This window comes from Callospermophilus lateralis, chromosome 1, assembly GCF_048772815.1.
Source record: "Callospermophilus lateralis isolate mCalLat2 chromosome 1, mCalLat2.hap1, whole genome shotgun sequence".
Taxonomy (NCBI): Eukaryota; Metazoa; Chordata; class Mammalia; order Rodentia; family Sciuridae; genus Callospermophilus; species Callospermophilus lateralis.
The window spans coordinates 168,804,365-168,824,864 of NC_135305.1; the positions used below are offsets into that span (position 1 = coordinate 168,804,365).

The 20,500-nt window shown below is 41.9% G+C and overlaps 1 protein-coding gene across 10 annotated transcripts in view; it reads left to right on the forward strand.

The window, feature by feature from the left end:
- Magi1 (membrane associated guanylate kinase, WW and PDZ domain containing 1) overlaps positions 1 to 20,500 on the forward strand; it is a 594,817-nt gene that overhangs the window by 494,614 nt on the left and 79,703 nt on the right. For all 10 annotated transcript variants that reach the window (XM_077109100.1, XM_077109101.1, XM_077109102.1 and 7 more), the window contains 3 exons: positions 8,647 to 8,729; positions 13,864 to 13,899; positions 19,131 to 19,188. In XM_077109100.1, coding sequence (XP_076965215.1) covers positions 8,647 to 8,729; positions 13,864 to 13,899; positions 19,131 to 19,188 — 177 coding nt within the window. The remainder of the gene's footprint in view (positions 1 to 8,646; positions 8,730 to 13,863; positions 13,900 to 19,130; positions 19,189 to 20,500) is intronic.

Genomic DNA, 20,500 nt, shown 5'->3' on the forward strand with positions numbered 1-20,500 from the left:
GGTGGAAAAGGTTTACTCATACATTGCTGGTGGGACTGCAGATTGGTGCAACCACTCTGGAAAGCAGTATGGAGATTCCTCAGAAAACTGGGAATGGAACCACCATTTGACCAATTTATCCCACTCCTTGGTTTATTCCCAAAGGACTTAAAATTAGCACATTACAGTGACACAGCCACATCAATGTTTATAGTAGTTCTATTCATAATAGCCAAGCTATGGAACCAACTTAGGTGCCCTTCAACAGATGAATGGATAAAGAAAATGTGATATATATGTACAATGGAATATTAACCAGCCATAAAGAAGAATGAAGTTATGGCATTTGCTGGTAAACGGATGGAACTGGAGGCTATCGTGGTGAGTGAAATAAGCCAATTCCAAGAAAACAAAGGCCGAATATTCTCTCTAATATGCAGATACTAACACACAATAAGCCAGGGGAAGAATAAAAGTTTATTGGATTAGACAAAGGGGAATGATGGGAAGGGAGAGGATGGGGACAGGAAAGACAGTGGAGTGAATGGGACAGAACTTTCCTATGTTCATATGTGAACACACGACCAGGGAAACTCCACATCATGTCCAACCGCAAGAATGGGGAGTTAGACTCCATGTATGTATGATATGTTAAATATACTCTACGGTCATGTTTACCAAAAAGAACAAATTTTAAAAAGTTTTCAGAAGTTAAACATGGACTTAGCCACTTTGGACATCATATAGACAACAAACATAAGAGGACTTTGAAAGGAGAAACAAAGTTTGCTACCTCGGGAGCTAAGGATCAGAGGAGCCACAGGTGGGCCATCTGGAGCTTTCTTTTGATTTCATTTACCCACGACTTGGAGCTAAAGTAGCCGGCGGACCAGGAATACCAATGGAGAGGAGCACCTGATGCAAACCTGCTTTCTCCAGCGCAGGACCAGACGGGGCATCCTCCAAGGACAGCTATGTATTCAGCTGTGATTTGCCTCCCTCCTTTCAAAACTTAGAATTATCTGTGGACCCGATCCACCCCCGCCCCCCAGCCGTGGTTTAGCTGGGAACCTGGGCCTGTCCCCTGGGTCTGTGTGACAGAAGAACAGTCCCTCCTGCCGTGTGCTTTCAGAAGGCTCCATGGAAAGTTGATACTCGGGTTGAAGCGACTCAGCAGCACTGCCCCCTCCCCACCTGGGCCGACAGGAGGGAGAGCCGGCATCTGATCTTCCTCCATTTGGCAGGAAAAGGTCACCTGCTCCTCCTCACTGGGGTGTTCATTGAAGAGTCACCAGGGAGGGGCAGGATTGTCACTTTTTTTTTATTTTATTTTTATTTTATTTTATTTTTTTATTGGTTATTCAAAACATTACAAAGATTTCAGAATCACATCGGTTACACATCCACATTTTTACATAATACCATAATAGTAACTGTTGTATTCTGCTACCTTTCCTATCCTCTACTATCCCCCCTCCCCTCCCCTCCCATCTTCTCTCTCTACCCCATCTACTGTAATTCATTTCTCTCCTTATTTTTTTCCCATTCCCCTCACAAACTCTTATATGTAATTTTGTATAACAATGAGGGTCTCCTTCCATTTCCAAGCAATTTCCCTTTTCTCTCCCTTTCCCTCCCACTTCATGACTCTGCTTAATGTTAATCTTTTCCTCCTGCTCTTCCTCCCTGCTCTGTTCTTGGTTGCTCTCATTATATCAAAGAAGACATTTGGCATTTGTTTTTTAGGGATTGGCTAGCTTCACTTAGCATAATCTGCTCTAGTGCCATCCATTTCCCTGCAAATTCCATGATTTTGTCATTTCTTAGTGCTGCGTAGTACTCCATTGTGTATAAATGCCACATTTTTTTTATCCATTCATCTATTGAGGGGCATCGGGGTTGGTTCCACAGTCTAGCTATTGTGAATTGTGCTGCTATGAACATCGATGTGGCAGTATCCCTGTAGTACGCTCTTTTGAGGTCTTCAGGGAATAGTCCGAGAAGGGCAATAGCTGGGTCAAATGGTGGTTCCATTCCCAGCTTTCCCAGGAATCTCCATACTGCTTTCCATATTGGCAACAAATAACCCAATCAACAAATGGGCCAAAGACCTGAACAGACACTTCTCAGAGGAGGACATACAATCAATCAACAAGTACATGAAAAAATGCTCACCATCTCTAGCAGTCAGAGAAATGCAAATCAAAACCACCCTAAGATACCATCTCACTCCAGTAAGATTGGCAGCCATTATGAAGTCGAACAATAACAAGTGCTGGCGAGGATGTGGGGAAAAGGGTACTCTTATACATTGCTGGTGGGACTGCAAAATGGTGAGGATTGTCACTTTCATTCAGTGGCAAATAGTCCAGCCTCCTTTTAGAGTCAGTGAGGCCACTTTGGGAGCAACAGTGAGATGTTTCTGCCTCTTCCAGCCATGGCCTGCTGGGGAGCTGGAACTGCTCTCCCTTTGCGGGGGGGGGGGGGGGGGGGGGCAAGGATCCCCTTCCCCTTCCAGTGCCCATGAAAGCCGGGGGACACGGGAGTAATAGGTAACACCCCCTTTCCTCTCTGGAGTATTGTCAGGGAAAAGGGGGCAACACCAGAAAGTTAAAGTACAAAGTCCAGAGCCCTGTGAAGTCATACCCAAGATCCGCAGGTCAGTAAAGAAAACCACTTCTTATACCAAGAATCAGGAAGATCTCAAGTTGAATGGGAAAAGCTAGTCTGTAGATGCAAAAACTAAGATGACAGAAATGTTAGAATTAGCTAACAAAAAACTTTTAAAGCCATCATTATAAAAATGTTTCAGTGAACAATTATAGACATGCTTCAAACAAATGGAAAAAAAAGGCTGAGCAAAGCAAAGATATGCAGCATAGAAATGTTTGAACTAAAAAATACAGTAGACACAATGAAAAGCTTGCTAGATGGATTCAACAGCCTGCAGCTGCTCCACAGAAGAATGTAAAGGAGCCAGGAAAGAGTCTGAGAACCTGAAGATGCAAATTAGAAATCACCCTATGTGCCAGGTGCCATGGAGCCTGCCTGTCATCTCAGTGGCTCCGGAGGCTGAGGCAGGAGGATCTGTGAGTTCAAAGCCAGCCTCAGCAACTCAGTTAAACCATTCTCTAAATAAAATACAAAATAAGGCTGGGGATGTGGCTCAGTGGTTAAGCAGCCTGGGTACCCCCCCTGCCCCCCCAAAAAATCACCCAATATGAACAACGCAGAAAGTTGGGGGGAGGGGAACGGAGAATAAAAGCTTCAAGCACTTTTGGATCAATAACAAAAGAGTTGGCTGTCTTCAGAATCCCAGGGGAAAAGAAAGTGGGTGGGACTGGAGGGGAAATAATGCTTGAAGAACTGGTCTCTGAGATTTCCTCAAATATGGCGAAAGAAATCAACCTGCAGATTCAGGAAGCTGGGTGAGTGCAAAAAGATTGAACCCAAGGAAACGACACCAAGAAAACTGTACATCACAGAAAAATTTCTGAAAACTGAGCTCAAAGATCTTGAACAAGAGGAGTGACACTTAGAGATATGAGTAAAATAGTTCAAAGAACAGCTCTTTTGACCCGAGGAACCACAGAGGTGAGAAGGAAGTTGTTTTATCAGTGTTTTTGCTGCTGTGACTAAAAGAGAGCAATTACAGAAGAGGAAAGGTTTATTTCAGGAGTATTTCCAAGGTCTCAGTCCATAGACAGCAGGCTCCACTCCTCAGGGCTCGAGGGGAGGCAGGACATCATGGAGGAAGAGTGTGGTGGAGGGAAGCAGCTCACATGGTGATCAGGAAGCAGAGAGAGACTCCACTCTCCAGAGACAAATAGAGACCCCAAAGCCACGCCCCCAATGCCCCCTCCTCCAGCCACACCCACCTGCCTCCAGCCACCACCCAGTTAATCCCATCAGGGGTCCATTCACTGGTTGGGTTAAGGCTCTCACAACCCAGTCATGTCTCCTCTGGACCTTCCTGCACCGTCTCACATGTGAGCTTTTGGGGGACACCTCACATCCACACCACAACAGAAGTGGAACAGCATTTTTCAGATGCTAACAGAAAGGAGAGTCTTCTGCACCTAGTGGGAATATCCTACATCCTACAGAATGAAGGGAATTAAGATACCCTCAGATTGAGACCTGTCACTGTGGGCTACTCTCCATGAGTGGCTAAAGAATATTTCTAAAGCAAAAGAGAATTCTAAAAGAAAAAATAATCTTGGAACATGGAATAGAAGAACTAACAATGGGAAAAGCAAAAATATAGGTAAATTAGATACATTTTTCTTCACCTCTTGATTTTTCTTAATTACAGCAAAAATAACACTCCTTAATATTTTTTATAAATGCATGTAGAAAAAACCGTTTTAGATATTTTATTAGTGGTATTGGGAGTGGACCCAGGACCTTGTGCATGGTAGGCAAGCTCTACCACAGAGCTACCAGCTAATGGTGTAGTTCCCAAGCCCAATTTTATTATAAATGAGGGCAGAAAAAGGAATGTAGTGGAGAAAAGATTTGTATACTTTAATCAAACCAGGGTAATGTAATGCCAGTAGATTGTGATAAGATATACACACATACACTTAAATATATATACAAGTATATGTATATCTAAGTGTGTACATATAGCGTAATGTAGTGTATCTTATTACTTAGATTGTGGTAAGAGCTGTTAAAACTTGTATGTTAGCTAATGGACAAAAGCAACCATTTAAAGAGTTATAAAAAGAAATATAGCTAGGCACAGTGGTGCATGCCTATAATCCCAGAGGCATGGGAGGCTGAGGCAAGAGGATCACAAGTTCAAAGCCAGCCCCAGCAACTTAGTGAGGCCCTAATCAACTCGTTGTGACGCTGTCTCTAAAATTTAAAAAAGGGCTGCAGATGTGGCTCAGGTGTTGAGTACCCCTGGGTTCAATCCCTGGAATGAAAAACAAAAAAAAAAAAAAAGAAAGAAAATGTACTTAGAATATTATAAATAAATAAAAGTGGAACTCCAAAGTCAATTAAACCACAGGAAGCCTGAAAAAATAAAACAAAGTGGAAGACTTAAGGCATAACATCATGAATATTTATATTAATTAAACTAAATACATCAGTTAAAAGAATCACAAAGTGGATTTAAAAACACGACCCAATTATAGGCTGCCTATAAACATTTATTCTGTGTATTAACAGTTTGTGTTGAAAGAAAAGTACAGAAAAATGGGTCTTACAGAGTTGCCATATTAATATCAGATAAAGTAGGAAATTTTCCAGTTTTAGAAAGGAAATAATACATTTCTAAAGAGCCCGTGTGTCAAAAAGGAAATCTCAAGAGAAATTTTTTTTTAACAATTTGAACTAAATGAAAATATAACATATCAAAATAGGAGAGACAGAGCTAAGCTAATGATGAGAGATAAATTTATAGCAGTAAGCACATCTATTAGAAATGAGGAGCAAAATCAGTAATCTATATATATTCTTATCTCAGGAACCTAGAGAAAGAAAACTAAATCAAAATAAGCAAAAGAGACACAATAACATAGAGAGAAATCAATGCAATTGAAAACAGAAAACTAAGGGGAAATCAAGGAATCAAACAACCAATTCTTCAAAATATTTACAAGAGCAGAATTTCTAGCAAGAATTCCAAACAAGGGTTGGGGCGGTGGCTCAGGGGTAGAGCACTGGCCTAGCATGTGTGAGGCACTGGGTCTGATTCTCAGCACTGCATATATGAGTAAAATAAAGGTCCATCAATAACTAAAAATATATATTTAAACATGGAATTTTTTTAATTAAAAAAAAAAAAGAATTCCAGGGGGATAGGAAAGGATAGGAAAGGCAGCAGAATACAACAGACACTAGTATGACAATATATAAATCAATGGAAGTGTAACTGATGTGATTCTGCAATTTGTATACGGGGTAAAAATGGGAGTTCATAACCCACTTGAATCAAAGTGTGAAATATGATATATCAAGAACTATGTAATGTTTTGAACAACCAACAATAAAAAAAAAAAAAGAATTCCAAATAATGAGATACAAAAATCCTTAATGTTAGAAAGGAAAGAGGGGATCACTCAGACCCTGAAGATATCCAATAAATAAAAGGGTTCCACCAACAAACCTGCCCACATACATTTAACAACTTAGATGAAGTGGAGCCATTCTTCAAGAAGTGCACACCACTGCAGCTCCTGTAATGTGAAACAGGTCATTCCAATAGCCCTCCAACTCTGAAGAAAAATGAATTTGCAGTTTTGAAACTCCTGAAAAGAAATCTTAGGCCCAGATTGTTTCCTTGGAGAATTCCACTAATCCTATAAAGAAAAATGAACCACATTTCTACACAGTTTCTCCCAGAAAAGAGAAGGGGAAGAAGCCTTCCTAATTATTTTTGTGAAACTGCTATTTCTCTGACTCTAAAGCTCAACAAAGAACTAGGAAAAAAAAAAGATATATGTACAAAAATCCTTAACAAGTATCAGCCAACAATATTTAGTAAGATACATCGTACCTGCCCAGCGTAGTGGTGCATGCCTATAATCCCAGCAGCCCGGGAGGCTGAGGCAAGAGGATCGTGAGTTCAAAGCCAGCCTCAGCAATGGTGAGGTGCTAAGCAACTCTGTGAGACCCTGTCTCTAAATAAAATACAGAATAGGGCTGGGGATGGGGCTCAGTGGTTGAATGCCCCCTGAGTTCAATCCATGGTACCCTCCACCCCTGGCCGTCACCAAAAAAAAAAAAAAAGACACCCTGTTCCTGTGACCAATAAAAGTTGTTATAATATGTAGGGCTGGGTCAATAGCATATGGAAAGCCAAATGATCCTCAGTAAAAATGAAATGAAATAAAATGCACACTATATTTTAATAGTCTAAAGAAAAAAATCAAATTATCACATTAACACAGAAAAAGCATTTACAACACTGAGTATTCATAAGAAAATTTATCAGTAAAATTAATAGTGGAATTTTCTCGATTTGATTAAAAGCATACATGAAAAATTATAGTCACCATTATACTCAATAGTGAAAGAAGAAATACTTCCCCTTCATGTATAGGAACAAACCAAGGATTTCAGCACTCATCACTCTTATTCAAAATCATACTGAAGAGGGGCTGGGGTGGTGGCTCAGTGGTAGAGGGTTTGCCTAACATATGTGAGACACTGGGTTCAATCCTCAGTGCCACATAAAAATAAATAAGTAAAATAAAGGTATTGTGTCTGTCTACAACTAAAAAATAATAATAATAAATTAAAAAATCATACCTAACCTCTAGCCAGTTTTATAAGCCAAGGAAAGGAATTAAAAGCCAAGGAGATTACAAAGGAAGAAACAAAACTGTCCCTCTCTATGAATCGCAGGATTAGGAAGAGAATTACAAAACACTGTACTCAGAAAGATTCTTTGAGTTCACCACAGTTGCAAGATAAAAGATCATATGAGTATTAATTTTATGTCTACATCCTAGCAATACTTAGACACCCCCATCCTTCCATATCTCTAAACTTCAAACTTCAAAAAAAAATTGAGATTGCTGCCTAAACATTAAAAAAAAAAAAAAAAAGAAAGAAAGAAAGAAAAGAAAAAGGAAAATTTTTGAATTTCTTGTTTTGTTTTGTGGTTTGTAGCCAGAACTATTAGACTTGTCCTACCACTTAGCTGCACAATACTGGGTCCGCAAACAGAACGCTCCTTGCTCTGCTTTGGGAAACACAAAGGCAAACTTCTTCCAGTTGAGCTGGTGACTCTTTTTTTGTACCAGGGATTGAACCCAGGGATGCTTAACCACTGAGCCCCATCCGTAGCCCTTTTTATATTTTCCTTAGAGACAGGGTCTTTCTGAGTTGCTTAGGCCCTTGCCAAATTGCTGAGGCTGACTTTGAATTCCTCCTGCCTCAGCCTCCCAGTTGCTGGGGTTACAGGCCTGTGCCACCACACCCAGCGGGTGAGGTCTCTAACGTGCGTGAAAGCCAGTGTCCTTGGGAATGTGTCTGTCCTTCCAGCTGTGGAAGGCCCTGATCACTGTTGAAAGACATCATGCACCGTTGGGCTTGGACCCTCCAGAAGGTGCTGGGGCAGCATGTTTATCATCTCCACACTTTGTCTGGGTGGCCCAGGTTCTATTTACAGTGGATGATCAGGGGTTGCCTTCCGTGTACCGAGAACCTGATTTAGGATGCTGTCACGACTTGTGTGTGCGCGTGGATTTGAGCCCCTTGTGTGAATTGCGGTCATCTCACAGTCGTGGGGATGCCCAGGAGTGAAGTAGCAGACTTCTCTGTGAATTCCAGCACCCTAGATTTAAGTCAGAGACACATTTAAAATAAATTAGACGTTGTTCTTTGGCAAATGTGAAGGCTAATAGGGTGAGTCTAGACAGTTACCAAGGCGAGGCATTGGTAACTCGTTTTTCAAACTGAAGCTGGTACTGCTTTTTCAGCTTGCAGTAATTGAATGATTAGAGCTCAGGCAGGGAAAATGGCTCCTTGAGATTCTCCCCCGAGTGATTTTATCACTTCAAACTTCTGATTTGAGTTTGCTGTTGAAAAGGATCTTTGTTTTGATCGAAGAGCAAATAGTCAAGCATGGGTACTTCTTCTGTCGTTGGACTTTTTTCTTAACCCCATTTTAAAATGAATTTCTTTGCTTTCATTTGTGAATTGCAGCCATAACACAAAAACAACGTCTTGGTTAGACCCTCGGTGCCTGAACAAACAGCAGAAGCCTCTAGAAGAGTGTGAAGATGATGGTAAGTTCTCAGAAGATGTGGGTCAGGTGAATTGGGGGCCTGTTCTCAAGAGCAGACTTGAAAGAGTGATCCAAAGGTCCAGTGTGGTTTGTTTGTTTTTGGTACCAGGGATTGAACCCAGGGGTGCTCAACCACCGAGTCACATCCCCAGTCCCCTTTGTATTATATTTAGAGACAGGGTCTCACTGAGTTGCTTAGGATCTCACTAAGTTGCTGAGGCTGGCTTTGAACTTGCAATCCTCCTGCCTCAGCCTCCAAGCCACTGGGATTACAGCCACCACTCCCAGCTTCTGTCTGTTTTTAATATCGAGCTTTGAAAAGGTAATTCAGTTTTGAAGTTGAGGACAGTAGCAAGTGCCTATAACCCCAGCTACTCTGGAGACAAGAGGCAGGAGAATCGCAAGTTCCAAACCAGTCTGGGCAACTTAGTAAGCCCCTGTTACAAAATAACATCTTTAAAAAGTGCTGATAGCTCAGTGGTATATCTCTTGCTTAACATGCATAAGGCCCTGGGTTAATAAGTTAATGTAATTTCTAGGAAATGCACTGAGTTTACCAAACAGGAAGAATTTGAGTAGGTTTGTTTTGTTTTGTTTAAATAACAGTCCTTTATATACAAAGGAGGTGTACTGTCTTATCTCCATTGGAAACAGAACCTCAGTTCAGCCAGAAACAAAGGTACTCAATGAGGTATCTGCACTGGATACCTCCTATGCTGGCAGATACCTCTTCTGCCTTCAGGGGCCTGGTAAAGACCTCAGAAATTCTCTGAGCATACAGACACCTGCAGTGCTCTGATCAGTGACCTCTACTGGACCATCACCCTATGTTACAAAAATCTTAGGGGAAAAAAATCAGGAGCTCTGTGGGTGCTCCTTGTTTGATAATTCTGTTATTTCCCCAATTTGGTGGGGCGGGGAGCAGATTTTGACATGCTTGGGCATTTCCACATGACTTAGGATGAACCCATACTGTCTGCAAAGTGTGTCCTCTGAGAAAGAAGCTGAGATGTTACTTAGAGCCTCCAATCTCATTGCTCATCTTGGATTCAAAGTAACTGCCTGTGAAAGTTTTCATTGAAAAAGTTTGTTTCAAAACTTTGGGGTTTATAATTACTTCTCCAAAATGAAGGAAAAAAAAAATTAAGACACAGCAAATTTGTACCCTTTTTAGCAGTACTCAGAAATCTCTCCCGAGCTCTACCAAAATTGCTTTTTGTTGTGGACTTTTTGAAAGGGAAATGGTTTTGTTCCTCATTATTCAATTCTGGCATTTGCATTAGCAGTATAATTATTCAGCACATATTTTTTCCGTAAGATAACAGAACTATTAATTCATTCTATAGTGCAGAATTGTTGTGTATATAAATCTGAGGTTTGTTTGAAAATGCAAGCCAGTATTTTAAAGGATGCATCTTGTCGAAAACTTGTACTCCAAGATCTTCCCATTATACATGGTTTGCAGATTCCCTGGAATGAACATGGAATTTTACATTCATGTTTATCTTGGTGACTTCAAATGGAAATGCATGTCCTGCTAACCTAGGCATGAGCTTCTTGCTTATTTTGTTATTTAGTTCCATTCCTGAAGGAGTGAAGCAAGTCTGATCAGTTCTGTTATTTATTTATTTTTTTAATGCTCTGGGGACAATAGAATGTCCTGCTTATTCAAAGATTCTGTTTAATATAGAATAGTTAAGTGACTAATTTTCAAGGATTAGAACATAAAACACGTTCAACCGTGTAACTACATGGAACCACATCTGATCTGTATTTGAAGACTGATGATTTTGAAGGCCATTTACGACTCTACATAGGGATTTCAATGACAGAATGCATTGTAGCTACAGTGGGACTGTAGAAAATGCCTCTTAATATAATTTTGTAGATGACAAATGACTGCAAGAGCTTTCACTGAGGAAAAAAAAAAAAAACTATTAGTGGAATAAAGTACTGAGAAGAGTCCCTGAACAGTTTCGTTATTTTTAACTCTTAGAATTCTTACTATTTCATAAATTAATGTAATTTCCTTTAGCCCAAGTGTGTATCCCTACCACATGCAGTTAGCTTCACAACTCCACTTTCAGCATTAGACTTTATATATTCTATTTCTACTCTAAATAGATATGTTTGTGTGTCTGTGCATACAAACCTTATAACTGTGTCATTGGAGGATGATAAATTTTGTTTTGCTTCTTCTCTTGCCAGTGAACATCAGGCTGCCTTGGGTGCTTGTTTAGATATTTGCTGTTTATATGTTATTACTTGTAACCATTATTGGTTACAAATGTTTCTACTCTCTGCAGTCTAGATGCCATGCTGTGGTATGGCTTCATACTTAATCATGGTGAAGGTTTAACGTTTTTCCATTTTGTATCTCAAAAAAGTGAGAACTGAGTGTGGGATTTTGATCTTCGGTGTATTAATTACTCCTTTGGTCCTTGCTCTCTGCAGCTAGTTCTCTTGGAAGCCTCCGACCTTGCCTTTCAGTTCCGGGCTAGGGTTTTAATCTGCCTGATTGATAATGCCAACTGGTGGTCTCCAAGAGACTTCAGACTCAGCCTGATTATAACCAAACTAATGATCTTGCCTCCACTCCTACCCCACACACATGAGACCTGTCATAAGCGTTCGCCATCTCAGTTGAATGAAAATTCATGCATACCAAAGAGTTCTACTGATCTGGGCAGTGGTGTGTGCCTGGAATCCCTGCTACTCTGGAGACTGAGGCAGGGGAAGCCCAAGGTTGAGGGCAAGGTCAGCCCGGACAAGTTAGACCCTGTCTCAAAAAGAGCTGGGGATGGAGCTCCGTGGTCGAATGCCCCTGGGTTCAATCCCCAGTACCACAAATAAAGAAAAAAGGGGGGAAGAAAGGGTCCTACTGAGTGGCCACCTTTCTTTGCACCCATTTCTAGTCTGTGAACCAGCTGAATTCACTTGTTCCCCTACATATTTCTGAAGTCCATTCCCTAATTCTTCACTCCTCTGCCCTTCCTAGCACACCTTTCTTTCTTAGGCTGAACCCAGAGCAGGTTTGGAACATGTAACTGTGCCGATGCTGTCCCCGTCCCTGAGCACCCTCAGGCCCTACGTTCGTTCGGTGGCCTCCCAGTCTGCCCTGCGAGTGCCTGGTCCCCAGGTTGTTTTCTCTGAGCCCCACATGGTTCGCCTCCACCCAGGCTCTCTGCCCCTGTCCCCACCAGTCCTGAGTCCCTACCCCTGATAAGTAGGTGTGCACTTCTTCTCTTCTCAGACTGCTCCTTCACGTCACAGATGGTCATCCAGAACCTACTCTATGCCAGAAGGCTCCTCCACCCTTCAGGGGTATCCGTGAGTGCAACGGACGGAAAGTCCGGCTTTCATAGCCGCATTGGTTCCAGGCATTTCCCACCCAAGTTTGGCATATCCTTCAGATCATAGCTCAGAGACTCTCTCCACCATCAGGTCACTCTTGTGTGCATCTCATGCTAGAGACCTTTTTTTTTTTTTAAGTTGTAGATGGACACCGTATCTTTTAGTGATTGATCAATTGATTGATTGATATGTGACATTGAGGATCGAACCCAGTGCCTCACACCTGCCACACTCGTGCTCCACCAATGAGCCACAACCCCAGACCCTCGCTCTAGAGATCTTACCATAGTTTTAATTTTGGTCTTGTCTCCTCTTCTCAAAGGGTAGACATAGTTTCCTGCTGATTGTGATATCTCTGCCACCCACCACATGATAGGTCCCTGTAAATTATTACTGAAAGAAATGAATGCATGCTCCCAAAGATGGATAATATCCAGATGGGCATGTTCACAAACGATTTTTTTTTTTTTTTAATAAATCTTCGTCAGTTGAAACTCACTGATGATAACCTGATAGTTTCTTACGTCAAATGTTTACAAGGTGTTTTTTTGTTTGTTTTTCTCTTTGTTTGCTGGGGATACCAGGGATTAAACTCAGGGGCACTCAACCACTGAGCCCCATCCCCAGCCCTGTTTTGTATTTTATTTAGAGACAGGGTCTCATGAGTTGCTTAGAGCCTCGCTAAGTTGCTGAGGCTGGCTTTGAACTTGAGATCCTCCTGCCTCAGCCTCCGGAGCTGCTGGGATTATAGGCATGCACCACAAGGTGTTTAAATTCCTGTTTGTTCCTTAATAATGGATCCATTCATTCATTCAAGAAATATTTGTTACCTAAATGTACCAGGAAACTCCCCTGGGCACTGAGCATGCCCTAGTAGTGAGAATAGACTCAACCTCTGTTGTCCCCATTTGGAACTTCCAGCAGAGGGGACAGCCACCTGCATTGCAATTGGGCCAACTTTATGTGTGAAAGGACTTTTGTGTGCTCTGCTGTGATCTCAGTAATGAAGCGTTTTATTGTCAGCATGAGGAGGCGTGGAATGGGAAGGATTTTACTCATTTTGCTTGCTGAAGTCAGTGAGAACATTTCACCTGTACTATTTCTGAATCATTTGACTTTTAAAACTTTTCTAGAAAGAAACACCCCACCCGGTAGACTCTGCCTCCCCAGGGCATTCATCAAGCATCCCTTCCAGGGTGTGTTTCTCGTCATGACTTAATTCATCTTTCTCTCCCCTTTGAAAGACTCTGAACTCATTGTACCCCCTGCTCTCTGAGTGCCACCTCCCGTCCCTTTTCAAGCAGCCGTATTACTTATAAGTTAAGTAATTCTTTAATTGTGCGTTTAATTGCCTCACTGATGAGTGGATTATTGGAGGATTAAAAGGACTCATATCGAAGAGTCTCACAGCTTTCTTGGCGGCAAATAAGGTCTGTAACAAGTGACTTCCCACTTAGGAACGTTGAGACCGCAAAGGTGTATTTCATCTTTTACAACCAATCAAGCCCTATTTTGACATGCGAGGAAATGAGCCGTATAATTATTTTGCCAATATCAGCTCTTACTGTTCTGTGATTCACGTTGAGGTCACACTTTCTGGCCAAGCCAATGAAATGAGCCACGGTGCAGGTAAGGACACAATCAAGTGATGGGGTTGCTGCTGTTATTTTTTTGTTTTGTTTTGTTTTTTAATTTTCTGTGGGGAGCTTCCGTCTTGGTGTTGGTGTCTGAATTTTTCTTTCTCTCTTTTCTGTCTCATTCCTGCTATTCCTTTGGAGAAGAAGGGGTACACACCGAGGAGCTGGACAGTGAACTAGGTAAACCTTCTGCTTGCCTACCTGCCTGCAGCTGATGTCGCATGATTGATTACCCTGCATGATTTTATAAACTGCATGTTCTATTTTTTTTTTTTTTGGTCCCAGGGATTGAACTCAGGGGCCCTCGACCACTGAGCCCCATCCCCAGCCCTATTTTGTATTTTATTTAGAGACCAGGTCTCACTCAGTTGCTTAGGGGCTTTCTGAGTTGCTGAGGCTGGCTTTGAACTCACCATCCTCCTGCCTCAGCCTCTCGAGCCGCAGCGATGACAGGCGTGCACCACTGCGCCTGGCCAAGGCTTTTGTTTTTAAGGATGTTTAATGCGTTGTCCTCTGATCATCATCGTGGTAGGAATGGCTTAAGGTTCAACGCTAAATTTCTTTAAAAAGAAGATGAAGAAGTCATCAATTTAGTGATTAGATAATTGAAAAAGACAGGGCTAGGTTTTCCATATACAAAACAATTGTGTTAATCATCTGTGGAACCAATTTCACTCCCTCTGGCTACCTGAATGCACCCTGTGAGTGGCCACTGGGGACCACACAGCTGTGCGCAGAGCAACCTTAGTTGCTTCTATGGAAGTTCAGATGGTGAAATTTCCAGAAGGAGCTTTCCGTGTTTCTCCCTGGGCCACTGTGATGGCCTTAAAGACTCTAAAAGATGAGTTTTAATGGTGCATAATTCCCTTCTCGTAGTCACAGCCGGAATTCTGGGAGGTGGGTGGTGCAGGGACAGAGGCGTCTCTGTGGTCTGACCAGACTGCCTAGGTCCCCTGCTCACTGCCTCTGTGACCTTAGCCGATATCCAGAATTGCTCATTAACTGACCTCACTTCTGTTTGCTTCCTTTTTATCAACATGTATACATTGGGGCTGAAAGAAGAGCTCTTGGAGATTTACTGAAAATGCATTTCTATATATGTCACTGTGATCAACTCATGGTGCTATTGCTAGTTTTATTATCATCTAATTCTCATGGGATTTATCAATACTTCTTATAGCATTTTTTTCCTTTTAACAAAAGTCAAGGAAGGAGTGTGTTCTGTCCTGCAGAAGTAGCCTGGATGTGTTTTAGTCTTGTTTGGTTTTTTAGTTTTTTTTGTTTTTTTTAATTGTACCAGGAATTGAACCCAGGGGCACTCAGCCACTGAGCCCCATCCCCAGCCCTATTTTGTATTTTATTTAGAGACAGGGTCTCACTGAGTTGCTCAGGGCCTCACTAAGTTGCTGAGGCTGGCTTTGAACTCATGATCCTCCTGCCTCAGCCTCCTGAGCCCCTGGTATGACAGGCGTGCACCACCGCGCCTGGTCTAGACGTTATCTTTTAGGCAGGGTAGCAGCATGGCCCTTGGATTTTGCCTGCTTCTGTACCGTGTAACTCCTGGTCTGTGCACGTGTGCAGACACACCCCTGGTCTTTTCTGTTGCATGTGCCCTGGAGTCTGTTGACAAGCTCTCGGCCCGTTTTCTCAATGAAAGGGTCCTAATTTCAAACAGAAGCATCTGTCAGGATTTCAGTGAGTGGTGTGATTATTCCAGATGTGCCAAGGAAACCTCAATCTCTATAATCTGCCCCGAGTGGCACAGGCGGATGGCTGAGGTGCTGGACACAGATCATTTGGTTATGAAGTTGTCATTTCTGAGCTCTGTTGTTGGAGTTGGGTCAGTAGCTCCATTATGCACCTTTTGTTTGCTTAACTTATCTACATCTTCTGCAGAAATCTTCCCAGAATGAAAAACAGAGCCTTCTTTTGTAACTACAGGGTTTTCTTGTGTTGAAACCAACTAGGGAAGGTAGAGACAAGAAAACCGAGTTCCCCTCCCCGTCAAAACTAAGGCACCGTTTTGAAATTCATCTTTGATCTGGAACACGATTCTCCAGGTGTGCCCTGACAGATCTGTCGAAAGGAGCATAGAACATTACACTACTCAGTATTTACTCCTGAAATGAAAAATGATATGGCGTGAAATTTTCAGAGGCAGGAATAGCAAGCAGGTGGGCTACAGAAATCCATCCTGGTCCTGTGTGCTTTCAGGTGGCAGCTGCTGTTTGTTGGATATTTGCTGAGGTCCCTCCTGTGCTAAGTGTTTTCCAAGCATACTCCTTTAATCCATGGTTGACCTTTGATGTGAACCCAGAAGAAAGGTTATGGTTCAGAGATGTTAAGTAACCAGCCCAAGGCCACAGAGCAAAAGAGCTAAGTGGAATTTAAGGTTAAATGCCAGATCTGGACAGTGCCAGAAAGACCTCAGTGTTCTTTAGTCTCCATAATGAGTTTTATGGTCTTGTCAGTGGTTAGATATGGTGGGGTAGGGGCTCAGAAATCTTCAGTGCTTATTAAAAAAAAAATAACTATAATAGAATGTGTAATATTCTGGGCTTAAATATTTCCTGCCATTTTTAGTTTTTTTAGAACCAAATGGCAATTCTAGGACAAACATTTTCTTTCTTTCTTTCTTTCTTTTTTTTTTTAAATTGATGACCCACTTCTATTTTAAGCATTGGGAGACTAATTCCTATTATTAAGTTAATTACCACATTTGGAAGTGAGAAATCTATCTTTTCAATTCAAAAGGAGTTTTAACTTGAAGAACTGGAAAATTTCTGGAGTTGATCCATCTGTTCCAGAAGTTTTAAAATCAGCCGGTATCCAGAATGGCCCTTTACCGGACCCCACTCCTGAACTCTGGAATGTTAATAGGTTATTGATGGGGCAACAGGTCAAGATCCAGGAGTAGCTTTTCTTGTTTCCTTTTCGATTCTCCATCAAATCATATGACCTGTCTGCTTGGGCAGTGAGCTTGTGTTTATCTTCATGTCGCTGTTGTCTGACATATCCTCAAGTAAACAGTCGGCGCTCGATAAATGTTTATCTGCTTAATAGTTGAGTGTAGTAAATGCATAATATCTTTCCCATTGTATCTAAGCAGGTCAAATATTTCAGGTTTCAGAGTTTGAAAAGCAGTCTGGTTCTGTTAATGATCACCGGGCTCCTCCCTCTCTGACCCATCTTCTACCCCATACAAATGTCTGATTTTGCACCAATTTGCATTTTTTTAATCTTCAATTTTCCAACTCTTTGGAAATATTTTCCTGGTTGGTTTTCATTTAAATGGTCTTTTCCAGCTTAGTAAAGGGAAACTGTTCCCCAGGTGTTTGATTTGCATCAACCCATAAGACTTGGTTTATAAAAATGCCAAGTTGTATCAACATCTGCAAATTGGACCTGTCTTGAATTTTAGTAGCTTATGTCTCCTGAATTCAAATACTTTTTTAGGGGGCATTGGGGGTTGAACTCGAGGTTACTCAACCGTTGGGTCATATCCCCAGCCCTGTTTTGTATTTGATTTAGAGAAAGGGTCTCCCTGAGTTGCTTCGCTCCTTGCTGTTGCTGAGGCTGGCTTTGAACTTTTGATCCTCCTGCTTCAGCCTCAGAATCACTGGGATTACAGGCATGGGCCACTGCACCTGGCTATTCACCACCTTCTAAAAAGCCTGTTGAATTTTGTTTTGTTTTTAATTAGAAAAAGAAGGGGAGGGGTACCTGTCTCCTTGTTTGCAAACAAATAACACATGGATCAAAAACCATGAAGTTCACGTTTCTCCGTGTGCAGGCAAATGTGAGCCAGACGTAGATGTCGAGCAGTCTTGAGTGTGCTTGGGGGTGCACTCACACTTTCATCTCATTCTGAAACTGTGGGTGGCACATGTGGGTCCTCACTATGTCACAGTCATTATTGGGAGATAGTGACCATATGATTCCCTGAATTTTTAAACAATTGATTTCAAAATGCATGACATTTCAAGGGTGTACCGTACACCATTCAAATAGTTCCTTCTAGTTCCTTCCAGGAATCATGATCCACTTTGGAGTCTGGCTTAATACAAGCTTGCTTTGGCAGCGTGTATGAGGGTGGCTTGAAAAGGAGTTGAATGATTGCAGCGCTCTCTAAAAAGGTGGTGTCACGACATAAACTGCCACCTCATTGCTTTTGCCACCAAGTACAATAATCGGATGCGAGGGGCTTTCCCACAATAGATTCTTGTCACAGAGGTCGCTGTTTCCCGATTAGTATGTCCCCCAAAGCCATTTCCCTACCATATTTAAGGGAATGACATCTCCCCCATAGGTGGTCAGTTTTATTTGTTTATTTAATTATTATTATTGTCATTATTATTTTTTGGAGGGTGTACCAGGAATTGAATTACCAAGGAGCACTTTTCCAGGCTTTTTGTATACTTTTCTATTTAGAGACAGGGTCTCCCTGAGTTGCTTAGGGCCTCACTAAGTTGCTGAGGCTGGCTTTGAACTCGCGATCCTCCTGCCTCAGCCTCCCGAGTCGCTGCCATCACAGATGTGTGCCACGGTGCCCAGGTGTGTTACTTTTTTTATAGGTGAAGTGCTGGGGAAGATGGGCTGGCCCAAACACAGAAACAGAGTGAGCTGTGGTGTGCAGTTCAAACACCCTCCTTCATACGGGCATTTTTATTTACTCAGTAGCATTTTAATTAGGAACATGGAGAAAAATAAGATGCAGATTTAATTTTCTTCCAGAGAAAGGGAAACAGTTCTGTTGAACCGAAAATGAAAAGAAGCATTAATTTTCATCTGTTTTTGCCCATGTGGTAAGGTAGCCTGGAAACCAAATGAGAAAACAGTAAATATTTCGCGTAGGTACTAGAGCATGCAAGGCAAGTTTTAACTATTTCCATTAAAAACGAATTTAATAGTTGGTTTAAAATAAAAGGCAGCTGGGACAGCATTTTATTAAGTTTTATTTTCTTGCATAAAATACCAGTAGATAAAGAGTTGTTCTTCATGGAGAAAAGTGCACTCAAGAAATAAAAGGAGTATGCACTTCTTTTTGGTTAGGATATACAGTTTTAATTGGGTTCAAAGACTTCTTTTTTGGGGGAGGGTGGGTACCAGGGATTGAACTCAGGGGCACTCGACCACTGAGCCCCATCTCCAGCCCTATTTTATATTTTATTTAGAGACAGGGTCTCACTGAGTTGCTTAGCACTTTGCTTTTGCTGAGGCTGGCTTTGAACTGGAGATCCTCCTGCCTCAGCCTCCTGAGCTGCTGGGATGACAGGTGTGCGCCATCATGCCCTGCAGGGGTTTAAGGCCTTCTTATGAGGCCTTTTCTTTTGGCCTAACTCAGTTGTCGATGGTCCTCAGGCTCTTCAAGAATCTGTTCTTCTTGTTCTAAATGTTCTTTTATGTTTCAGAACTGCCTGCTGGTTGGGAGAAGATCGAAGATCCTGTCTATGGTGTCTACTATGTAGAGTAAGTGGCTGTTCTTGTGTACGCTTCTGCTAAGCGGAGTTCGCCATCATGATCCTCTGCCCGCTAATTATGATATTAATTTCATACTGAAATTAATACTATTGCGTATGTCTGTTTTAATGAATGAGAAGATAATTCCTTGCATCCAAAGATAGTAAATCCCATTATTAAATTCAGGAGGGCAGGATCCATGTCTTCAACCATTTCACAAAGGCTGAACAGAGTCCTGGCAAATGACAGGTATTTAATAAGTATCAGCTGAGGATGTGGATTGAGAAAGCTGGGCGTGAGGGAGCAAGGTTGTGGATCTTCGGGAGGAGGACCCACGTGGCCTACTTTTTGCCTTACCCAGGCACCCAAAAAAAAAAAAAAAATTCACTGAAAATATACTCAAAGAGTTGGGTGAGTTTTTAATAACTTATGAAATGTTGCTCAGATTAAGAAGGAAATGGAGAATGGGCTTCAGGATCTATGTGATCTAGGTGCTTTGGGGCTGTTTCCTTCCAGAGGACATTTCTTATGGAGGTTTCAAAGCCTTATGGTGACCTCATCACCCTGTGCCTTATCCCAGCATTGGGCACGCACTTTGTATTCATCAGAACCATCCACCCATAGGATGATTCCAAAGAAAATTAAAAAACAAAAAAACCAAAAAGAGATATAATTTAAAAACCGCACTGGCAATTTGGGGCAGAAGAGAGGTCGTTTCTCGGACCCTCCTAAAACTAGGATTTCCTTTGTAAACCCCAGAGGTCGTCTCCTCACAGTTACAGAGTGGGCTCTGTGCTGTTTGAAGCTCATTTTGCTTTGCCTTTCAATTAGCTTGTGCCTTGAGTAAGAGAAGGAACAGAGGAGAGTCATTTTGATGGGTGAAGTGACTTGATTTTTTGAGGGGCAAGGAGCGAGGTCAGAGGATATCCGCATAGCCCCGCGTGTGCTTATTTATGTACATTCCCACACACCCTCTAAAATGAGGCCATGGCAGAAAACCCTGTGTGTGTGTGTGTGTGTGTGTGTGTGTGTGTGTGTTTGCCATGGTCTTATTCCTTACAACAGCCATCAAAATTGTCCTGGTCTTTGTCACTTTGAAAACATCACATCTGCTCAAGTTAGCTCTTATTTGCAGTCTCTCTGCCCAAGGGCTGTACTTGGAATCCTGCCTCCTTGGGAACTGATCAAAATAGTTGATGATTGTTCGTAGATGTTAGTGGATTCTTTTCTTTTCTTAGTTTTGCTGTTTAGGTGAATGATCATGTCAACCCCACTGTAGAAAGTCACTCAGCAGCTCTGGTATTACATGTTCCAGACAGCA